The sequence below is a fragment of the Ochotona curzoniae genome, unplaced genomic scaffold, assembly GCF_017591425.1.
Source record: "Ochotona curzoniae isolate NIBS_2020 unplaced genomic scaffold, NIBS_Ocur_1.0 contig_883, whole genome shotgun sequence".
In the NCBI taxonomy this organism is placed as follows: Eukaryota; Metazoa; Chordata; class Mammalia; order Lagomorpha; family Ochotonidae; genus Ochotona; species Ochotona curzoniae.
In genome coordinates this window covers 48,880,912-48,899,168 of record NW_024466599.1, presented here as the reverse complement: position 1 = coordinate 48,899,168, position 18,257 = coordinate 48,880,912, and the positions used below count along the sequence as shown (strand labels likewise).

Genomic DNA, 18,257 nt, shown 5'->3' with positions numbered 1-18,257 from the left:
ATGACATCCTATTGAATTGCCTTATTGCCTTTCAGATTTGAGAGCCTAGAACCAGAAATGAACAACCAGGCTTCCCGGGTTGCAGTGGTAAACCAGATTGCACGCCAGCTGATGCACAGTGGCCACCCGAGTGAGAAGGAGATCAAAGCCCAGCAAGACAAACTCAACACGAGGTAGGCAGGAGGCCCGGGAGCATGCAAGATCCCATGCGTGGGGCTGAGGTGGGTGAGGCCAGTTCTGAGCCTTGCTGGCAGGGATTTCCTGAGTGACGTCGTTGACATTGTGGCACTGGCACCCACCTTGCGACACATGTCCTCCTTGTACCAGCAGGATCTCTCAGGATGGCCTGGTAGGGCAGGAGGAGGGAATCAAGTCCACTCGGCACCCATCCCTTTCTACCTCATACATAGGGCCTTGGAGCAGCCTGTCCTAGCATGGTACCAGGCAATGAGGCGGCACCTGTGCTGTCCCTTGTAAAGTGATTTCTAGAACAGGACCATGGCATGTGTGAGACTAAATTTGGTGAAGTTCCTAACCACCGCGGATCGACCTTTGTTCCAGTCTTATCTTTCTTGAACAAACACTTCTGAGTAGGTTGCAGTTGCTGACCGGCCTCAGATCTAAAGGTTACTGCCAGCCTTTGGTTTCGGGAACTTGATTAGGAGATCCAGAATGGGCGTACCATGTATGGCAGACGTAGGGTACTTGAATCTCTGAGGAACAGATGGGTGGTAGCTGCTCATACTGGAACTCTTTAGCATGTTCATGTTTGGTTCAGGCTCTTTACAGATTTTACTGTGTCTCTCACATGCCAGATGAGGTGATTTTCCCAAGGCAGCTACTTGGGGCAGAGATAGAAGCAGGAAACGCAGCTTTGACTGACCCTGTTCATTCTGTTTCCCTGCTATGGATTCAGTCTGCCTGTTTTCACTCCACACTCACAGGTGGAGTCAGTTCAGAGAGCTGGTTGACAGGAAGAAGGATGCCCTGCTGTCCGCCCTGAGCATCCAGAACTACCACCTTGAGTGCAATGAGACCAAATCCTGGATTCGGGAAAAGACCAAGGTCATTGAGTCCACCCAGGACCTGGGCAATGACCTGGCCGGTGTCATGGCCTTGCAGCGGAAGCTGACAGGCATGGAACGGGACTTGGTGGCCATTGAGGCAAAGCTGAGCGACCTGCAGAAGGAGGCGGAGAAACTCGAGTCAGAGCACCCTGACCAGGCCCAGGCCATCCTGTCTCGGCTGGCCGAGATCAGCGACGTGTGGGAGGAGATGAAGACCACCCTGAAGAACCGGGAGGCCTCCCTGGGAGAGGCCAGCAAACTGCAGCAGTTCCTGCGTGACCTGGATGACTTCCAGTCCTGGCTCTCCAGGACCCAGACGGCCATCGCCTCGGAAGACATGCCCAACACCTTGACCGAGGCCGAAAAGCTGCTCACCCAGCACGAGAACATCAAAAATGAGATCGACAACTATGAGGAGGACTACCAGAAGATGAGGGACATGGGCGAGATGGTCACCCAGGGACAGACAGACGCCCAGTACATGTTTCTACGGCAGCGGCTGCAGGCCCTGGACACTGGATGGAACGAGCTCCACAAAATGTGGGAAAACCGGCAGAATCTCCTGTCCCAGTCTCATGCCTACCAGCAGTTCCTTAGGGACACAAAGCAAGCCGAAGCCTTCCTTAACAACCAGGTAGCCCTCACCTCTGTCCCCTTCCTGTTTGAGCGGGCCTGAGCTATCTTTTGGAGTGGTGTGGCCAGGGCATGTGTTTAAGTAGTTCCAGTGTGAAGTCAGCTGGGTCATTAAGAGGCTGATTGACTCCTAAGGCTTTGAACCCATCACAGCCTATGGGACAGGGATTGGTGAGTTCACCAATGTAGAATGTAGAATGCCTTGCAATGTAGAATGCCTTTTCCATTGCTGTTGAGTGGCCCTCATATCCTTAATGTGTCTTCATGAATCGAGTTGTCAGCCCCATTCTGAGCAGCTATGCCAGCCTCATCTCCTGGATGGTCAGGGCCTTTACCTGAGGATACCAGACAAAGCTTAGAGAAGGAACTGCAGCCTAGGATCATGGGTAACGTCAAGGCCATTACTGTCTTGAAGGAGAAAGTGAAGATTGTGTCACTTTTGCCTTTATGACCACATGGCAAAGTCCTAGTGGCTGATTCGTAAAACTTTGACTAATTTCCTCTCTCACCAGGAAAAAAAAATGTAAAGCATTTAGCCAGTTAGGGAAATTAATCACTTACAATATCCCATTGGGTTTTTTGTCCTCCAAGTCTTTTGTCTGATTTAGTAAGTTGTTCTGTGTAAGAGTGAAATGCAGCTAGTGTTGCAAAATGCATTACATGGAAATGTAGAACACGGAACAAGGATCCTTTCACTAGCATGTTGTCCTGATCTGATCCCCCCTCCTTTTTATAAATAAGGAATATGTGTTGGCTCATACTGAAATGCCCACCACCTTGGAAGGAGCTGAAGCAGCTATAAAAAAGCAAGAGGACTTCATGACTACCATGGACGCCAACGAGGAGAAGATCAATGCTGTTGTAGAGACCGGCCGGAGGCTGGTGAGCGATGGGAACATCAACTCGGATCGCATCCAAGAGAAGGTGGACTCTATCGATGACAGGTATGGTCCTCTGAGGTATTGTGTCCTGAGAGTCTGTCTGCAGCTTCTCGGTGACACGGAAGGCCGTGGCACTGTAGGTGCACGTTTCAATACAGACATCTATCCGAATCCATCTACCAGAAAATCACTTAGAAAATGAGTGAGCAGGGCAAGACTGCCTGAGACTGCTTCTTGTAAGACAGGTGCAAGTGTCCACAAAAGAACAGGAAAACAAGAAGAGATGCTGCTTTCGTCCTCAGAGTCAGTGCCCTGTAAGAGCTGCAGAGCAAAACAGCAGTCAGGTGTAAGCCATGCTGCTTGAGTTGGTGGCCTATGTGTCTCCAGTGTGACCCTGACAGCCAAGGCCACATCCATCCGCGTGAGACATTCAGAAGCCTGATGAGAGAGAGCAGGAAGGGAGGCTGAGATCTGTGTGTCCCAGGTACCTGGCAAAGCCATGGAGGAATATAATGTGCCCATTTTTACAAAATCGTGGTAGATAATGTAGTGATGATGAGAGAAAGGCTGTTTTCCTTGTCTACCAGGGCAGCTCCGGAATTTTGTGTACTCTTCTTTTATTCATCTACGTTTATGTTGTGTGTGTGTGTTTGTACGCATGCTTTCTTTTTTGGTATGTATGGCACTTTTTTAAGATTTTTGTCTGTGGTTCAAGGCTGATTGCCATTTGACCCTAACTTTCTGCCCTATACCCCTTACTCTCCTTACTTTGTTTACCAAAGTGAGTGGTCGGCACAGGTCCGAGTGTGGATGTGCTAGCATGGGCCAGTTCTGGGTCAGCACCTGTGCTGCTGTGTCTGGGTCAGTCACTGGTTCCAGCCAGTCCCCTGCGATCCCAGTTGAGGCTGGGCGTAACGGGCTCACTTGGAGAGTGACGTCAGCAGAAAGCAAGCTCTTCCTCCCAGCTTCTCACCTGTCTTTCAAGTGCCCTGACAAAGCTGGATGATGTGCTGAGTCTCTTCCTGTTGTTCCCCACCTCCAGGAGGATCTCCTGGGACCTGGGCCACTTAAAATAACATGTGGGTTGTAGAGTGGGGTGATTTTCCTTTCCTCATTAGTAATTTAATTTCACATCTTTTGCTTTGAAAACTATTACTAAAAGACAATCGCTCCACCCAGCCCTTTGTAGATGAGTTTAAAAGCCAAGGATTGCACAAGCATCATCAGCCTACAAAAGCAGCAGCGCATTCTTCCCCAGCATTAACTCTCGTTGTTTATGCATGTGGTCATTTCCCCTTCCTCCATGGTGGCTGCACACAGCTGGTCTCCCGCAGCCAGTCTGGGCCGTTAGGGACGCGTGTAAGATGGGCAGGCCTGCGGCTGCCTTGCTGCTTCCTCAGTTTATTTATGCATCCCAGTAGTGCAGCTGCATGAGGTCGTAGGAAGCAGGTGATGTTGTTAGGACAGGGTTCCAGGATATGAGAGAACATTTCAGCTGCCCTGAACTTCTTTTTTGCCCTCAACTGAAATCCTGAACTCCTTGTTTTTCTGAGTTCCAGAAAAAAAAAATCGCAAAAGGCTCCTGTACCATTGGTAGCCTTGGGAAGAAGTGAGAGGGAATTTGCCTTAATTTAGCACCCAGCCTGTTCTCATGCTGGCTGCTGTTCACCAGGTTCTGGTTTCACTTGACTGTACCCAGTGGCCTTGAGTCTGAAACTAATTGCAGAAGACGTTTTGTCTGTCAAAAAAAATTGCGCAAACCCGTGAGTTGAGGCTGTTGTAAGGACAGGTGCCAACTGGGCTTGTAAACCTTCCCGTCCAGTCAGCCCGTGCAGAGACGCTATGGTGCTGCAGTGAGGCCCTCCTCCCAGACTGTAGTCACTGTAGTGTGCCAGACATGCTGAGGACGGCTCTCCCTCACCACCTAGCTTGTTGAAGCAAAAAGGCACCGGAATAAAAACCCCGTCTCTAAGGCATGTGGATGGGCAGCGCTGGGCTTCAGAGTGCTTATCACAGGAGGGGTGGAGAGGGAGGGACACGGCCCCACTTCCTAAAGCAAGACCCCCTCGCACAAAGGAAACTGCTCCCTCACCCCGTGTAGCAGACACATGGTGGGGCTTGGGGGAGTCTCTTGTGGTACGGATAAGCAGCCTCAGAAGCCTGGTTAAAGAGTTCAGGAATCATCTGCCTCGTGGGGTGGGGAGCTCTTTTGAGTGTTCTCAAGGGACAGACAGCAGGTGAGAGATGGAAGTTAGGGTAACCTCACCCTGCAGAAGGAGCACTCTGCTGACTGGCGACTGTGGCCACGTCTTAGACGCCCTACCCAACGGTTGGTGGATCCGTGATTGGATCTGGAGAGCCCTTGCTGGCTGAGTGTGCCTTCCCATGACTGCTGTAGGCTTCCCCTGGTCTATAGCCAAGCCATGCTCATTTCTTCCCCGAGTGCTCTCTGAGTCCGCCAGCAACAGTTGTTGGCTGTGGCAATCCTGTTTTTTCCCCTCAGAGCACACGATGCAAGGACCATCAACGTATCTACTCCTAGACTGATGTCACTTGCACACGGGACTCAAAGTCACCTGCCTCCCTTTCTCCTTCCTCAAGGTGCCACTCCAAGGGAAAGTTCAGCTGACAGGCCAATGTTTTGGGCATGCACAAGGCTTGATTGTGTAAGATGTACACTGAAGATGAATTGTATGCTTCTTCCTTAAGGAGTCTTGTCAGATAGTGTTTGAAGTTGTTTTTTAACTCTTATTTCCAGGAACATTAGGGATGCATGTCCTGTAACTGCCAGCCTCCATGACTGTCGCCTGCCACTGCTGCCGTGCTTAAGGGACATGCTGTATCCAAGGGAGGGAAAGAGTAGCAAGTAGTTGTGGTGGATTTTTGTTGTTGTTGTTTATTTGCTTGTTTTAATGGAAAGTCAGATTCTACAGAGAAGGAAGGACAGAGAGAAAGATCTTCCGTCTGCTGGCTCACTCCCCAAATGACGGCAACGGCTGGAACTGAGCTGATCTAAAACCAGAGGCCAAGAGCTTCCTACGGGTCTCCCACACAGGTGCAGGGTCCCAAGGCTTTGAGCTGTCCTCTACTGCCTGTATTTTTTTATTTTTACAAAGCAGTGGTACCTTTAATCCCATCTCTACAGCATACCATTTTGGTATTTGCTTTGTAAGCTGTACCTTGAAGTTTTATTACTGTTCAGCATACATAGGCAAGAGCCATGTAGCTTTATATCTTAAGTCATTTTCTAGATTGATATTTTATCTAATCAACCTAAGCATATTAAAATTTGTTTTCCCGAAGCTGTAAAATTTCTTTGAACTATAAGCAAGCTCAGGTAATTCTGCCTGCCGAGCATGCCCTGTCTGCAGCAGCCAGTGTTCCTCAGGCTTGAGGACCTGTGGCGGCTGTGAGAGCAGAGGGCCGTGCCCCTCTCCTTCCCCGGCTGAGGAAGGCTGCACTGCCGCTTCTGCTGGTTGTTCCGTCGGTGCTTACGGCGAGCCTACATGATATGTGGTACCTTCTCAGGGTCTGTCTCCTGTTTCCCAGAAGCCAGGCAGCACGTATGTGTGCCACACTGCTCTTTCTCAGCCTTGTGTCCTATCAGAGACAGTTCTCGCTCACACCTGCTATAGGGCCTGGCAGGGATGGAGGCCAGACCCTTTGCCCAGGCACATGCAGTGAAAAATGTCCTTGAGAGTCCAAATGAGGAATCAACTATCTTTGTTCACACTTGGTCCTCTCCCTGTTAGCCCTACTAAGGCCCTGAGCCAAGGGAACTCCCTTGCTTGCGTGCTGCAGGAATACCAGGAAGCATGTCCTAGCAGTGCGCCTTGGTGCTCCGTGCGTGGAGCCCACCGTGGCTGCAGTAGCCCCACTGAAGGCAGTCCTTTCACAGCATTCAGGCTGCTAGTCCTCATAGTGGGGGTGTGATGCACATGTCTTCCCCTTGTCTTCCACCAAATTCAGCGGCTCCTTCACACTGTTACAGATTATTTTATTTACTTATTTATTTTTGGTGTGAGGTTTTGTGCTTCAACTTTGTTACCTTTGCCTGTTAAGAGTGCAGTTAAGTGAATTAATCATCTCACAATTGAAAAACCTTCAGTGCTGGATTTTTGCTACAGTTTTGGTGATTTTTTTTTTCTTCTTAATGTGGGAATCTGCCAGGAAACATTTGCTAAAGCTAGCTAGATGATTGTGTTTTCTTAGCCTCTGTGTGTCACCAGCTATGAGCCTATTAAAAATAACTTCAGAGTTGTCTCACAGTGTTCAGATGTCTTTCCTTATCCCCAGCTCAGGAAGCATTTATACCAGATCATTTGGGTGTTTCCTTGGCCCTGTCACATGATGGTTTGATCATTGGGAGACTGCTAAAACCTCTCATTCATGTCTTCTCTTTTGTGTAATTGGGAACTGTAAACTAATTCTCGTCAGGACATGGAGAAATCAAGGAAAGAAACTGATAGCTTCTGGAAAATTTCAAGATTATCTACCTTTCTTTCTTTACAATTACGTCCGTTGTTTTCACAGACACAGGAAGAATCGTGAGGCAGCCAGTGAACTCCTGATGAGATTGAAGGACAACAGGGACCTTCAGAAGTTCCTGCAGGATTGTCAAGAGGTAAGTCGCCCATTGGTCCCTCCCTGGTCTCCAACACTGGCCAGCCAGCATTTGGCTGGAAAACATCCAAGTTGTTAAGTCTAGCAAGGGTAGAAATTCAGTTCACTCATTTGGTTTGCAGATAGAGAAATATGGCACTCTTCTCATTTCCCCATTGTATAAGCTACCACTTAGAGAGACTGGATTATTCCATCTAACGTTATAGAATGGAAATGCATTTTCTGTTATGATAGCCACTAGCCACATGTAGCTATTTCACTTTAAATTTATTAAAATTAAGGAGATTCCGGAATGTGGTTCTTTTGTCATGTTAGCTATATTTTAAGTGTTCGGTTTTCACCTGTGGCTTACGGCTACTGCATTGGACAATGCAGGTGTAGCACAGTTCCATCATCACAGAAAGTTCTAGCGGAAAGTGTATCCTAGGATACTTCATTGCCTAGGAGTATTTAGTGTAAGGTACATTAAAATAGTATGGAAAGAAAGGACTAAAATTGAAACTTTCTCCTGATTAAGAGACAACAATTTTAAAACTACAAGTTAAGTCTATAATTCATTGAAGACTTAAAATACCCATTTTTTACATTTACAGATGTGTACTTAATTTTCTAAGAGCAACAAGCCTGATTTCAAACATGAGGTTTTGACATGTGATGTTAATCTGATGATTCTCCCACTATTTCATGTTGTGCTGGTATATGCATAAACAAACTTTGAAAATCAAAGCCCAAAGCGTGTGTGTGTGTGTGTGTGTGTGTGATCTTTCTGCAAGTTAGTTGGAGAGAATCATCAAGTTTACTTAATATGTTTGAGTTCCTGAGCACTTTGTGTTTTGTTTCTCAAACTGCCACAAAACAGTGAGGAGGCTTAGTCTTCCCTTGGAAGCCAAATGGGATGAGGGCTTTCCACACAAAGCTGCAGGGACCCAAAGGGAGGAAGATGGGACAGGATCAGGGCATATGCTAAGAGCACTGTTCAAGTTCTCACAGATGTGATGTTCAAAGTTGTAGCTGTGTGTTAAATGAAACAGCAGCTGGGATGACAGCACTGTTGAAGCCACACTGGATGGAAGCCTTCCTCCATGTCCAGGAAAGTGCCATCTGTCAAGACTCTTACAGTAGGGTTTAGCAGCTAAACCTTAAGCGGGAAAGCCCTCAACTGTGTAGCTTACGCTCTGCCAGCTCTAAGTGCCATCCTGATGAATCTGGGTCTCTGAGGGATTTGCCCAGAGCCATACAGACTGAAGACGGAAAGGCTTCCTTAGTGACATCTCTGCATTAAGAACCCATTCCAGGATTAGAACTGGCGCCCATGGGGCATGAATCAATGAACAGAAGAGATCTCTCTCTCTCTTTCTATCTGTATGTCTGACTTTCCAATCAAAATAAAATAAATCTTAAAAAAAGAACCCATTCCGATAGAGTGCTCGTGTAAAGCCACATCCGTGTCCCATGCTGAGGCCTAAAGCTGGCTGTTGAGAGTTGCGTGTTGTGCTGCACTGAATACTAGTGGGCCCTTGGCCCTGGAGGAAGTGGAAGAGAGGAAGGAGTGTTTGTAGGCTGGGCCATGCCTTGTGCTTGCTGGTAGACACTGGGTCGCTTTGGTGTCTCCCTCAAGGCAACACCCTGGTCAGTGATGGTGTTTAACCTCACACCATACTTCTGGGCAGTCAGTGGAAGCACATATTCTTGCTTTTAGTGGACTAGTTAATAAGGTGAATCGCATTCCCCTGAACCGTGGTAAATCCCAGGCTAAATCTGAGGAAAAGGGACTCCAGGGACCGAGCACATGAGGGGCCAAGGAAAACTCTTTAACAGAAACCCATTTATATTTGAAATTCTCAGTCACCTGTTTTCCACGTACATATGTGCAGATTCAGCAGAGGAGGTGTGTGGGGAAGGTAAGCGGTGTTTCACAGTGTACCCCTGGAAAATGTCCTCAGAAGGCCTTTAGCTCTTTGTTTACCGGATGTAGGTTAGCATCCTGGGTTCCGAGGAGTTTGCTCCTTAACTGTTCATGGCACACCAAGGGGTCTCCTGCCCGACGGGGGAAGTTGGAGCTGGCCTTTTTACACCCAGCTGATTTACAGCACTCCTGTGACTGTTCTACCAAGTGTCCTCTGTTTTTCGTGGCTCCTCTTGTCCTGCGTGTCTCACTTTGAGCTTCATTCAAAGTTAGTCCAGCCATAGTGTCTCCCGGGATTCTGGGTGCCCCGCACCAACCCCCGAAAGTGCGTGCATGGCAGCAGAATTTAGGTCAGGTTGCAGCCTCCAGAAACCTTGGTGTGGAAACACAGGCGGAGGAGCAGTAAATATTATTCTTTGACTGTAAATCTTCCATCATCCAGGCATTTTAAAACATGCCTTTTAAGCCGGAGTCTCTGGGAAGGGAATGTATGTATGGAGTAGCCCTGCATTTGGAAGCTTACCTCTCCTATGAGTAGACATGTCCAGAGTGCTCAGGGGTCAAAGTCAGTGCCATTACTGGCTGTTATGTCTTTTTCTCCTGGGTGTCTGGGCTGGGGGAGGAGCCGCCTCCGTAAACACAGTCTGAACGGGAGCCGTTGTGGCTCCAGTGGTGCAGAAGGAGCCAGCAGCCACCTGTGCCCAGTCACACCAGGGCACAGGGCAGCATCCTTGCGGTGTGATTTTTATGCGATGTCCCAGACAATGCAAGATAAAGTTCCTCTTGTTTTACTCTTTTTCTCTGCACCTCTTATTTTCTCAGACTTTTTTCTTCTTTCTTTCTTCCTGGGATGGTGGTCTGTCTAGATGTGTCTGGCACAGCAGTGTGAGTTCAGTGCCTTACCCTTAGATTGAGTCAGTGATCAAAGTGCTTCTATCTTTTTCACATCTGCACGGTGCTCTTTTCTGCAGAGAATGAGTGTATTCTTAAATGACCTTTGTAAGTGCACACAGATAATGACTGTAGCTCTGGTTCCAGAATGCTGGCGAAGGCCTGATGAACTAGCACGTTCCATAGCTCCCTTTCATTGTGCTGCATCGCATGATGCTTATCTGTAGGATGATGTGTTCAGCAGAAAGCAGATTTGTTTATAAGCCTCTGATTTTTATGTGGCTTTCTCTGCCTCCTTTTTAAATCCCTCTTGGGTAGGTGGTTCTGAATAGCAAAAATATGTGCATGTCCTTGGCTATTGGAATTTTAAAATGCCTTCTATTGTGTTGAATCTCCGTGTATGTAGAATGCATGGGAAAATGTTATCATTCGCTTTTCTTTTTAACCTCTTTTTCTCTTAGAATGAGTGGGCACAGTGTATCAGATTTTAGCTACTCTGATAACTGCGAAACAGGTCATTCCTTTACTATAGTATGAAAAATACTGCGTGCATCCTTAAGGAGCAGATGTATACAGCCTTTAATGACAGAAGGCTTTAGGAGATCTGCTACTTCATTGTGTTCCTCAGTAAAAACTCATTTTTTAAAAATCCCATGGCCTTTTGCTCTTCTCGCTGTGCCAGTTAAGTTAGGGCTGTACCCCCGAACGCCCAACTTTCAGAACCAGGGGATTCCCGGGTTGCGTCACATGGCTGATGTCATTTCCACAGCACAGGCCTTGTTTGGCTTTAGCAGATTTACTGGGGGGATCCTTTTACAGGTGCGGCTCTGAGTTTGAGGGAAGGGCTTTGGAGGTGCTGATTCTCTAAGGGGCCCTGAGTCTCCCGAGAACCATTCCCAGACCTTTGGGGATAGCACCCTGAAGGCGTTTGGTGGCCATGTGTAGCCACAGCAACTGTTGTGAAGTAAGCCGTCATGGTCTCTCGTGAGGAAGAACACGTGGCCACTGAGGCCGTTTGCTTCTGGTTCTGGGCACAGAGCTCTACCCAAATTAGCACCATGAGTGGGGTAGGAATCAGGACTCTGGCTTGGCCCAATGCTGATAGGCAGTAACAGTCAGGGATTGAGTCAGAAGGAAAGCCAACAGAAGTAGATCCATGGCCTGGTGTTTAGCGGACTCCTGCCCTTGAGCCTCGTTGGAAAACTCCCTCCTCAGATCTGGCTGGCAGGCTTTTTGTAGCTTTACAGAGTTCAGATCCAAGTGGCCCAACACTGCTGTGGAGTGTTCTTGGCCTCAGTGAAAGTATCTGTGGCAAGCTAGCTAGAGGCTTTAGGAAAAAAAAGGTGTGGGTGACTACCAAAGCTATTAAGGAAACATGAAAAGGGGCGTGATTGTTGCCTTAGCCCTGTAGGGCGCCTTATTTAGGCTTTTTTGGCATTTCTGTGGTTGCACCCTTGAAGCAGAGCGGTAAATGAGTGAATTGATTCTAATTCTCGCAGACAGAACTCTGAGAGCAACAAGATTGCCAAATCAAGTAAAAGCGTGTCAATCACAGTGAACATGTTGGTGTAGCCAAACAAAGGTGTTTGGAAGGGAAAAGAGGTCGTGACTCGGGCTGCTTAGAAGAGAATTTTAAACACAAGGTTTTGTGGGGAAGCTGGTTAGGAATGGGCAACAGCTCGAGAGCAGTCTCAAAGAACTTTTGTTCTTCTAGACTGTACATCACACACACAGTTCAAAGTGAAATCCCAGTACAACTTCGGTATAATGGGTACCAATCACAATTGGGAAGAGTTATGAAGTTAAAAAGATGTGGATGCCTGTTGCCATGGAAACTCAAGCAGCACACACAGTATGATGGTTAACACAGCCTTTTTCCCCCCTCCAAAGACATGAGTGATCTGTGATCCTAATCATAATGCCTCCTGACTTTTCATTTTATCTTGTTTTCTAGCTGTCCCTCTGGATCAATGAAAAGATGCTTACAGCCCAGGATATGTCGTATGATGAAGCCAGGAATCTGCATAGCAAATGGTTAAAACATCAAGCATTTATGGCAGAACTTGCATCCAACAAAGAATGGCTTGACAAAATTGAGAAGGTAGGTTAAAACGTTTCATGAGAGTGCCTGCCCACCCCTAACCCTGTTTCTATTTTGTGGCCATGGTGAGAAAACTCCAGTAAGTACCACATTCTCCAGCATGCTTGAGCCTTACCTGATCATTTATAGAAATTAAGCATCTCATAGAAGTCCCCCCTTCCACCTACCACTTCCTGACTTCAACCCACCTACAGGGTGAGGAGCAGAAACCCAGCCAGGTGATAGTTTTCTATGAGTGAAGGCAAGCATCATTTTCTGTGTTGTGTATCTCATCTGTCATGCTGACCAAGTCCCCACCCAGGGTCGCCATCATGTTGATCATACGAACCTGTTTTGTACCACAGCAGCCTTATCAAATACAGTTGCAGAGAATTTTAAAATATGTGTTTAGAATCTTCTGTTTTTCCTGTGTGACTACTCCAGACCAGGCTCTATAATGATTGCTGAAACATGTTCTTTTCGGTTACTTCAACACAACCCGGTAGTGGAAAGGATGCCACCTACCTTCCTATTCTACCTTCACACTTGGTACTGTTTTGGGCTCTTAAAAAATAATAATAATAATAAATATATATATAATATAAAATATAATGTAAAATACATGCTATGATATAAAATATGTAAATATATAAAATATAAAAGTATATAATATATTGTTATAATTATATATTATATTTTATTATATTGTATCATGTTATATTATATTATATTGTATTATATATATATATATATTTTTTTTTATTTATTTTCTTTTTTTACTGGTCCAAAGTCAGAATCCCGGAGCTTCCATCTCCCGTGTGGTGTAGGGGTCCAAGCACTTTGTCCACCTTCTGCTGCTTTCCCAGATATATCAGCAGGAAGCTGGATCAGAAGTAGAACAACCTGTGCCCGTTTGGCTTTACCCACTAAACCCCAGCACTAGCCCCTGTTTCAGGCTCTTAATGATGAAAATAAAGTGCTGTGGGTGATCGCAGAGGCATGAAACGGATGGGATGAAGTCTTAAATTATTCCTCTAAATGTCTCTTTGCTCTAGTTGATAAGTGTTTCAGCCTATGATAGTGTGCACAGATGATTTTGTTGAGCAGTAACCTCAGATGGAAAGACTGAGTGTGTATGTGTGTGTGTGTGTGTGTAGTGAGTTAATCAGTAAATCCCAGAGCAAAGACCTTACCCTGGTCTTTCAGTGACATTCGTTCTGTTTATGACCACACTGGTTTGTGTTCTCTAGGAAGGAATGCAGCTCATTTCAGAAAAGCCCGAGACAGAAGCTGTGGTAAAGGAGAAGCTCACAGGTCTGCACAAGATGTGGGAAGTCCTTGAATCCACTACCCAGACCAAGGCCCAGCGGCTCTTCGATGCGAACAAGGCTGAACTCTTCACCCAGAGCTGTGCAGATCTCGACAAATGGCTGCACGGCTTGGAGAGCCAGATCCAGTCTGACGACTATGGCAAGGACCTGACCAGTGTCAACATCCTGCTGAAAAAGCAACAGGCAAGTGAACTAGCAGCCACGTCCCTGGGCCGGGGCCTGCCTCACACCTCAGTCCTCACCAGTTTTGATTACCTACTGTGTTGTCAGCCGTTGCCTTCCACGTCACAAGATATAATACCCTTCAAAGTGCATCTCTTCCAGCCTCGTGCGATGTTTCTAGAATGGACAGAAAGACACGCTGTCAGTAGAAGAGTTGGTCATCTGGGTGTGGGAATACTTTTTTTTTTTAATCTTCTTAGTGCGTGAGTGCTATAACAGACTGAATATTAAGGTCATTAGTCCTACATTTCACACAAAAGGAAAATAATCACTTTTGTGTGCTTTGTTGTATAACGTCTGGATATATGATAGTTGTTTTGAGTTTTTTGAGGTACATTACAGCTAATAAAAGAAATCCGGGAGACTTACCAATCATGCTGGAAGGCGATAAGGGCGGAATTGACCTCAGATTTGAAGAAAGCAGCCCTGTTTGGTTGAGTGACAAGCTGGTGGCTGAGTCTTCCGGGGACTGACCTCTCTGGCTTTGCAGTGGATGGCTTCATCCTGCAGTTCCACCCAGAGCCAGTCACTGCAGAAGCCAAGGTTTCCTGCTCCTTCCAGGGCACGCTCCTCCCTGCTTTCACCAACTACAGGCTCACTCTGCGCCTGAAGTTACAGTGCACTGAGAGATTTCACAAGCGGCTTTTCGATCGTAGCTCCTCCCCCTGAGACGCAGATCCCTTAGTCTCTGAGTTGTCAGTGTGTGATCTCAGAGTGACGGTTGCTGCCTGACACATCTCCACTCTCCCTTTCACTCCATTTTCTTCATGTAAATAATCTGTGCGTTTTCAGCGGATGGCCCAGTGTGCAGAGGAATCAGCGTCCTGAGCAAAGAAATGATGTGCAGACAATAACCTAGCTTTCCTGCTTGTCTGAGATATCCAGACCCTTACTGCCCTGCTTTCTGATGATGAGACTGGCTTCTGAACAAGCGAGTGAATACCTGTCATCCTAGGGTCAATTACTGTTTCCACTTTGGTTTCCCTCAAGTTCTTGGACAAACTTGAGCATTACTCCTACCTTTTAGAATCCTAGGATAGGATAATTAAAAGCGCTGCCAAAGGAGCTAGTGTGCTAATTGGTAGTTTGATCGATGTTAAGACCATTTATTGAGTTCACTGCCACATGAATTCTTATTGCATCCTGCCTTTGGGCCTCTGCCTGAAACCGATGTTTCCCGGGTGTGTGTGTGTGTGTGTCCGTGTCCCCGCCTGGTTCCCATGTGAAGGTGGCCTGTCCTTTTTACCCCAAGATGCTGGAGAACCAGATGGAAGTGCGGAAGAAGGAGATCGAGGAGCTTCAGAGCCAGGCACAGGCCCTGAGTCAGGAGGGCAAGAGCACCGATGAGGTGGACAGCAAGCGCCTCACGGTGCAGACCAAGTTCATGGAGTTGCTGGAGCCCTTGAACGAGAGGAAGCATAACCTGCTGGCTTCCAAAGAGATCCATCAGTTCAACAGGGACGTGGAAGATGAGATTGTGAGTAGATCCCTGCCACACAAGCAGCTCAGAGTCCTAGCTTCTCTGTCAGATTCCAGACCAAGAGCCGAGCCCCCCGGTGTGGGTGTTCCGGGGTGCTGTCCCCTCTGATACTGAAGGCAGCTCCAGAGACACTGCAGTTTGCCCCCAGAACAGAGTGTTCAAACACGTGGGGAAGATTGTTGGGCAGTCCAGTGTTGCAGCCAGGCAGAGGCGGGAAGCTGACTCTTGCCATACCCTGGGTGGGAAGAAGGGTGCCCTCCCTCAGTCCGCCCTTACCACGGAGTAAGCATTCACACTGGAGAGCCAACCCTGGCTCTCCCCTCGCTGCACTTGCCCGTGTCCCGTTTGTTCTCATGAACGATCCTCACCCCTGTTTGCAATGTTTTCCAGCTGTGGGTTGGCGAGAGGATGCCTTTGGCAACCTCCACGGATCATGGCCACAACCTCCAGACCGTGCAGCTCCTAATCAAGAAAAATCAGGTAAGCATTTTTGCTTAGGCCTGTGCGGGCTCCTAATTACAAGGCGTAGAATGGGCAGGCTTGGCAGGGTCGATGTAAACACCAGGCTGTTGTCGTTTAGCAAGGCTCTGTGGATGTCTTCCACCCCCACACAGACCCTCCAGAAAGAAATCCAGGGGCACCAGCCTCGCATTGATGACATCTTTGAGCGGAGCCAGAACATTGTCACCGACAGCAGCAGCCTCAATGCAGAGGCCATCCGGCAGCGGCTTGCCGACCTGAAGCAGCTGTGGGGCCAGCTCATCGAAGAGACCGAGAAGCGCCACAGGCGGCTGGAGGAAGCCCACAGGGCCCAGCAGTACTACTTCGATGCGGCTGAGGCCGAGGCATGGATGAGCGAGCAGGAGCTATACATGATGTCTGAGGAGAAGGCCAAGGTGAGGGTGAGGGGTGGCCGTGGTCTCTGAAGGCAGGCACAGGAAGCAGGCTGTTGACAGAGCCCAGACTGAGACCTGAACTTGCCTTCTGCTGGCGGCTCTGTCTGTGTGGGCTCTCCACTGCTTCCTGTGAAGGTTCCAGGGCCAGCCGGGTACACAAAGGGGTCTCAGATCTGGCTGCTGTTTTCTCTTGACATATGCCCCCTCACTTTTCTTTTCTTGGACTGAAGTTTGCTTAGAGCCTTTCTTGCTGTCTGTGTAGGGCTGTCTCATTTACAGTACACAGGATGGTATCTCTAGGTTCCAGAATGCTGTCATCCACTTAGCTGGTAGAGTGAGGAATGTCTACTCTCTAGAATATACGTAGAATGTCCGAGCTGACGTTGCACCCCAGAGGGGCTGCCTTGTCCTCATGACCATCTTTCCTGGAGGCTGCGTGTGCTCCACACTGTGCAGAGGCCCTGGGAGTGTGCCTGGGTTGCCTGCCCGTGCCTCCCTTGCTGTATTTCTTTCTGTTGGTCTTTCCTCCTGCCTTGCCATGCAGTTGGTCTGTTGCCCTGAAGGGTGGTACCATGCTGCAGGTGGAAGGCTGTGGTTATGACAGTCCCCTCTTTGCAGGATGAGCAGAGTGCCGTCTCCATGTTGAAAAAACACCAGATTCTGGAGCAAGCTGTGGAGGACTATGCAGAGACTGTGCATCAGCTCTCCAAAACCAGCCGGGCCCTGGTGGCTGACAGCCATCCCGAAAGGTGAGTGCTGTGACGCCGGGGTGGGCCCAGCCAGCAGTCACACTCGGCAGAGAGTCTGCTTCTCATACACCCGAAAGAAAACGGCAGCGTTCGTCTGGGGTTACTGGTAAGGTACATAGACCCTTGGGATGCATTCTGAGATCGCCCCACAGGGCTTTGGTGAACAGAAAGAGGGAACCTCTCCCTAGGAAGCTGCTCTTGCGGGTTGGTGTCTCTTAGCCAAGTGCAAGGTTACTGGTGTTGTGAGTCAGCAGCTCGAGTGTCTGGCTGAGATGTCAGTAATCACAGTACTCCCCTCTGGGTTGGAAAAGCCACCCAGTTCAAGAAAGTGTTTGCTAGTATTAAAAAAGAGTGACAGACAGGAATATGGGGACCCAGAAAGTAAAAGGACTCCCAGAAAGACCAAAATGATATCACCCTCAGCCCCTCCCACTTTTACACTGCGAATGCTTAGAATGTTTTAAGAGGGGAAAAGGTGAGTGTGTAGTGCTTGCTGAGAGTAGCTGGGCTCCTGTGTTGAGTATTTATATGTGACTTTGTGACTTAGCAAGGAAAGGGATTGACTCCCTGCACTTGTCCAAGGCTGGGGGTTAAGGAGAAGGTCGGTGGCCATATGATGCTTCCTGAGGCATGGGTTCCTGGTCCCCAAGGAAGAGAACCAAGCAATCTTTATCTGTAATCTGCTGTTAGGAGACTGTTATCTGAGGAGAAGTAGCAGGGGCAGGGATGCAGTATCGTAATAGCGCACCCAGCACACAGGAACTGGAAGCAGCCAGGGAAGAGTGCTCATCCCACAGAAGATGGAGAGCAGGCCGCGACCTCGGGAGGGTGTCCCCGGTCCCCCGGTGGCAGAGTGCCTGAGAGTGGAAGGTGACTGTTGGGTTTTGCATTAGTCTTTAATATTGAAGAAAAGCCGTTCTCCCAGAGCCAGCAGCACTGAGTTAGGGCCTTTCCACCCCTTCACTGCATTGAAGATGTTATGTTTCGTTTACACAATGGCTCCTCATCATTTGAAGTTTGAGGTCAAATTTTCAAGATTGACTTTTCAGGCTGAATAGGCTAACCAGAAGTTTCCTTTGAGAAATTGAATAGAACATGCTATCCTGTTATCTCCACCTCGTTGGCTTTTCCCCTTAAGAAAACTGACATTTAAATGCCTTTTCCCCTCCTATTCCCCTCCGTCTCTCTCCTCTCAGCGAGCGCATTAGCATGCGGCAGTCCAAAGTAGACAAGCTGTACGCTGGCCTGAAGGACCTCGCCGAAGAAAGGAGAGGCAAGCTGGACGAGAGGCACAGGTTATTCCAGCTGAACCGGGAGGTGGACGACCTGGAGCAGTGGATTGCTGAGAGGGAAGTGGTCGCAGGGTCCCATGAGCTGGGGCAGGACTACGAGCATGTGACGGCAAGTACTCTGGGCAGAGCCTGAGTGGGTGTGGAGTGAGCAATGGTGTGGAAGACCACTTGGTCTCCCATCTGTGATCAGATAAAATGCCTTAGGC

The 18,257-nt window shown here is 48.2% G+C and overlaps 1 protein-coding gene across 4 annotated transcripts in view; it reads left to right on the top strand.

The window, feature by feature from the left end:
* SPTBN1 (spectrin beta, non-erythrocytic 1) overlaps positions 1 to 18,257 on the top strand; it is a 185,345-nt gene that overhangs the window by 147,608 nt on the left and 19,480 nt on the right. For all 4 annotated transcript variants that reach the window (XM_040993465.1, XM_040993466.1, XM_040993467.1 and 1 more), the window contains 11 exons: positions 36 to 173; positions 945 to 1,701; positions 2,442 to 2,644; positions 7,115 to 7,205; positions 11,956 to 12,102; positions 13,332 to 13,595; positions 14,887 to 15,111; positions 15,505 to 15,594; positions 15,729 to 16,010; positions 16,629 to 16,759; positions 17,956 to 18,160. In XM_040993465.1, the coding sequence (XP_040849399.1) occupies positions 36 to 173; positions 945 to 1,701; positions 2,442 to 2,644; positions 7,115 to 7,205; positions 11,956 to 12,102; positions 13,332 to 13,595; positions 14,887 to 15,111; positions 15,505 to 15,594; positions 15,729 to 16,010; positions 16,629 to 16,759; positions 17,956 to 18,160 (2,533 nt within the window). The remainder of the gene's footprint in view (positions 1 to 35; positions 174 to 944; positions 1,702 to 2,441; positions 2,645 to 7,114; positions 7,206 to 11,955; positions 12,103 to 13,331; positions 13,596 to 14,886; positions 15,112 to 15,504; positions 15,595 to 15,728; positions 16,011 to 16,628; positions 16,760 to 17,955; positions 18,161 to 18,257) is intronic.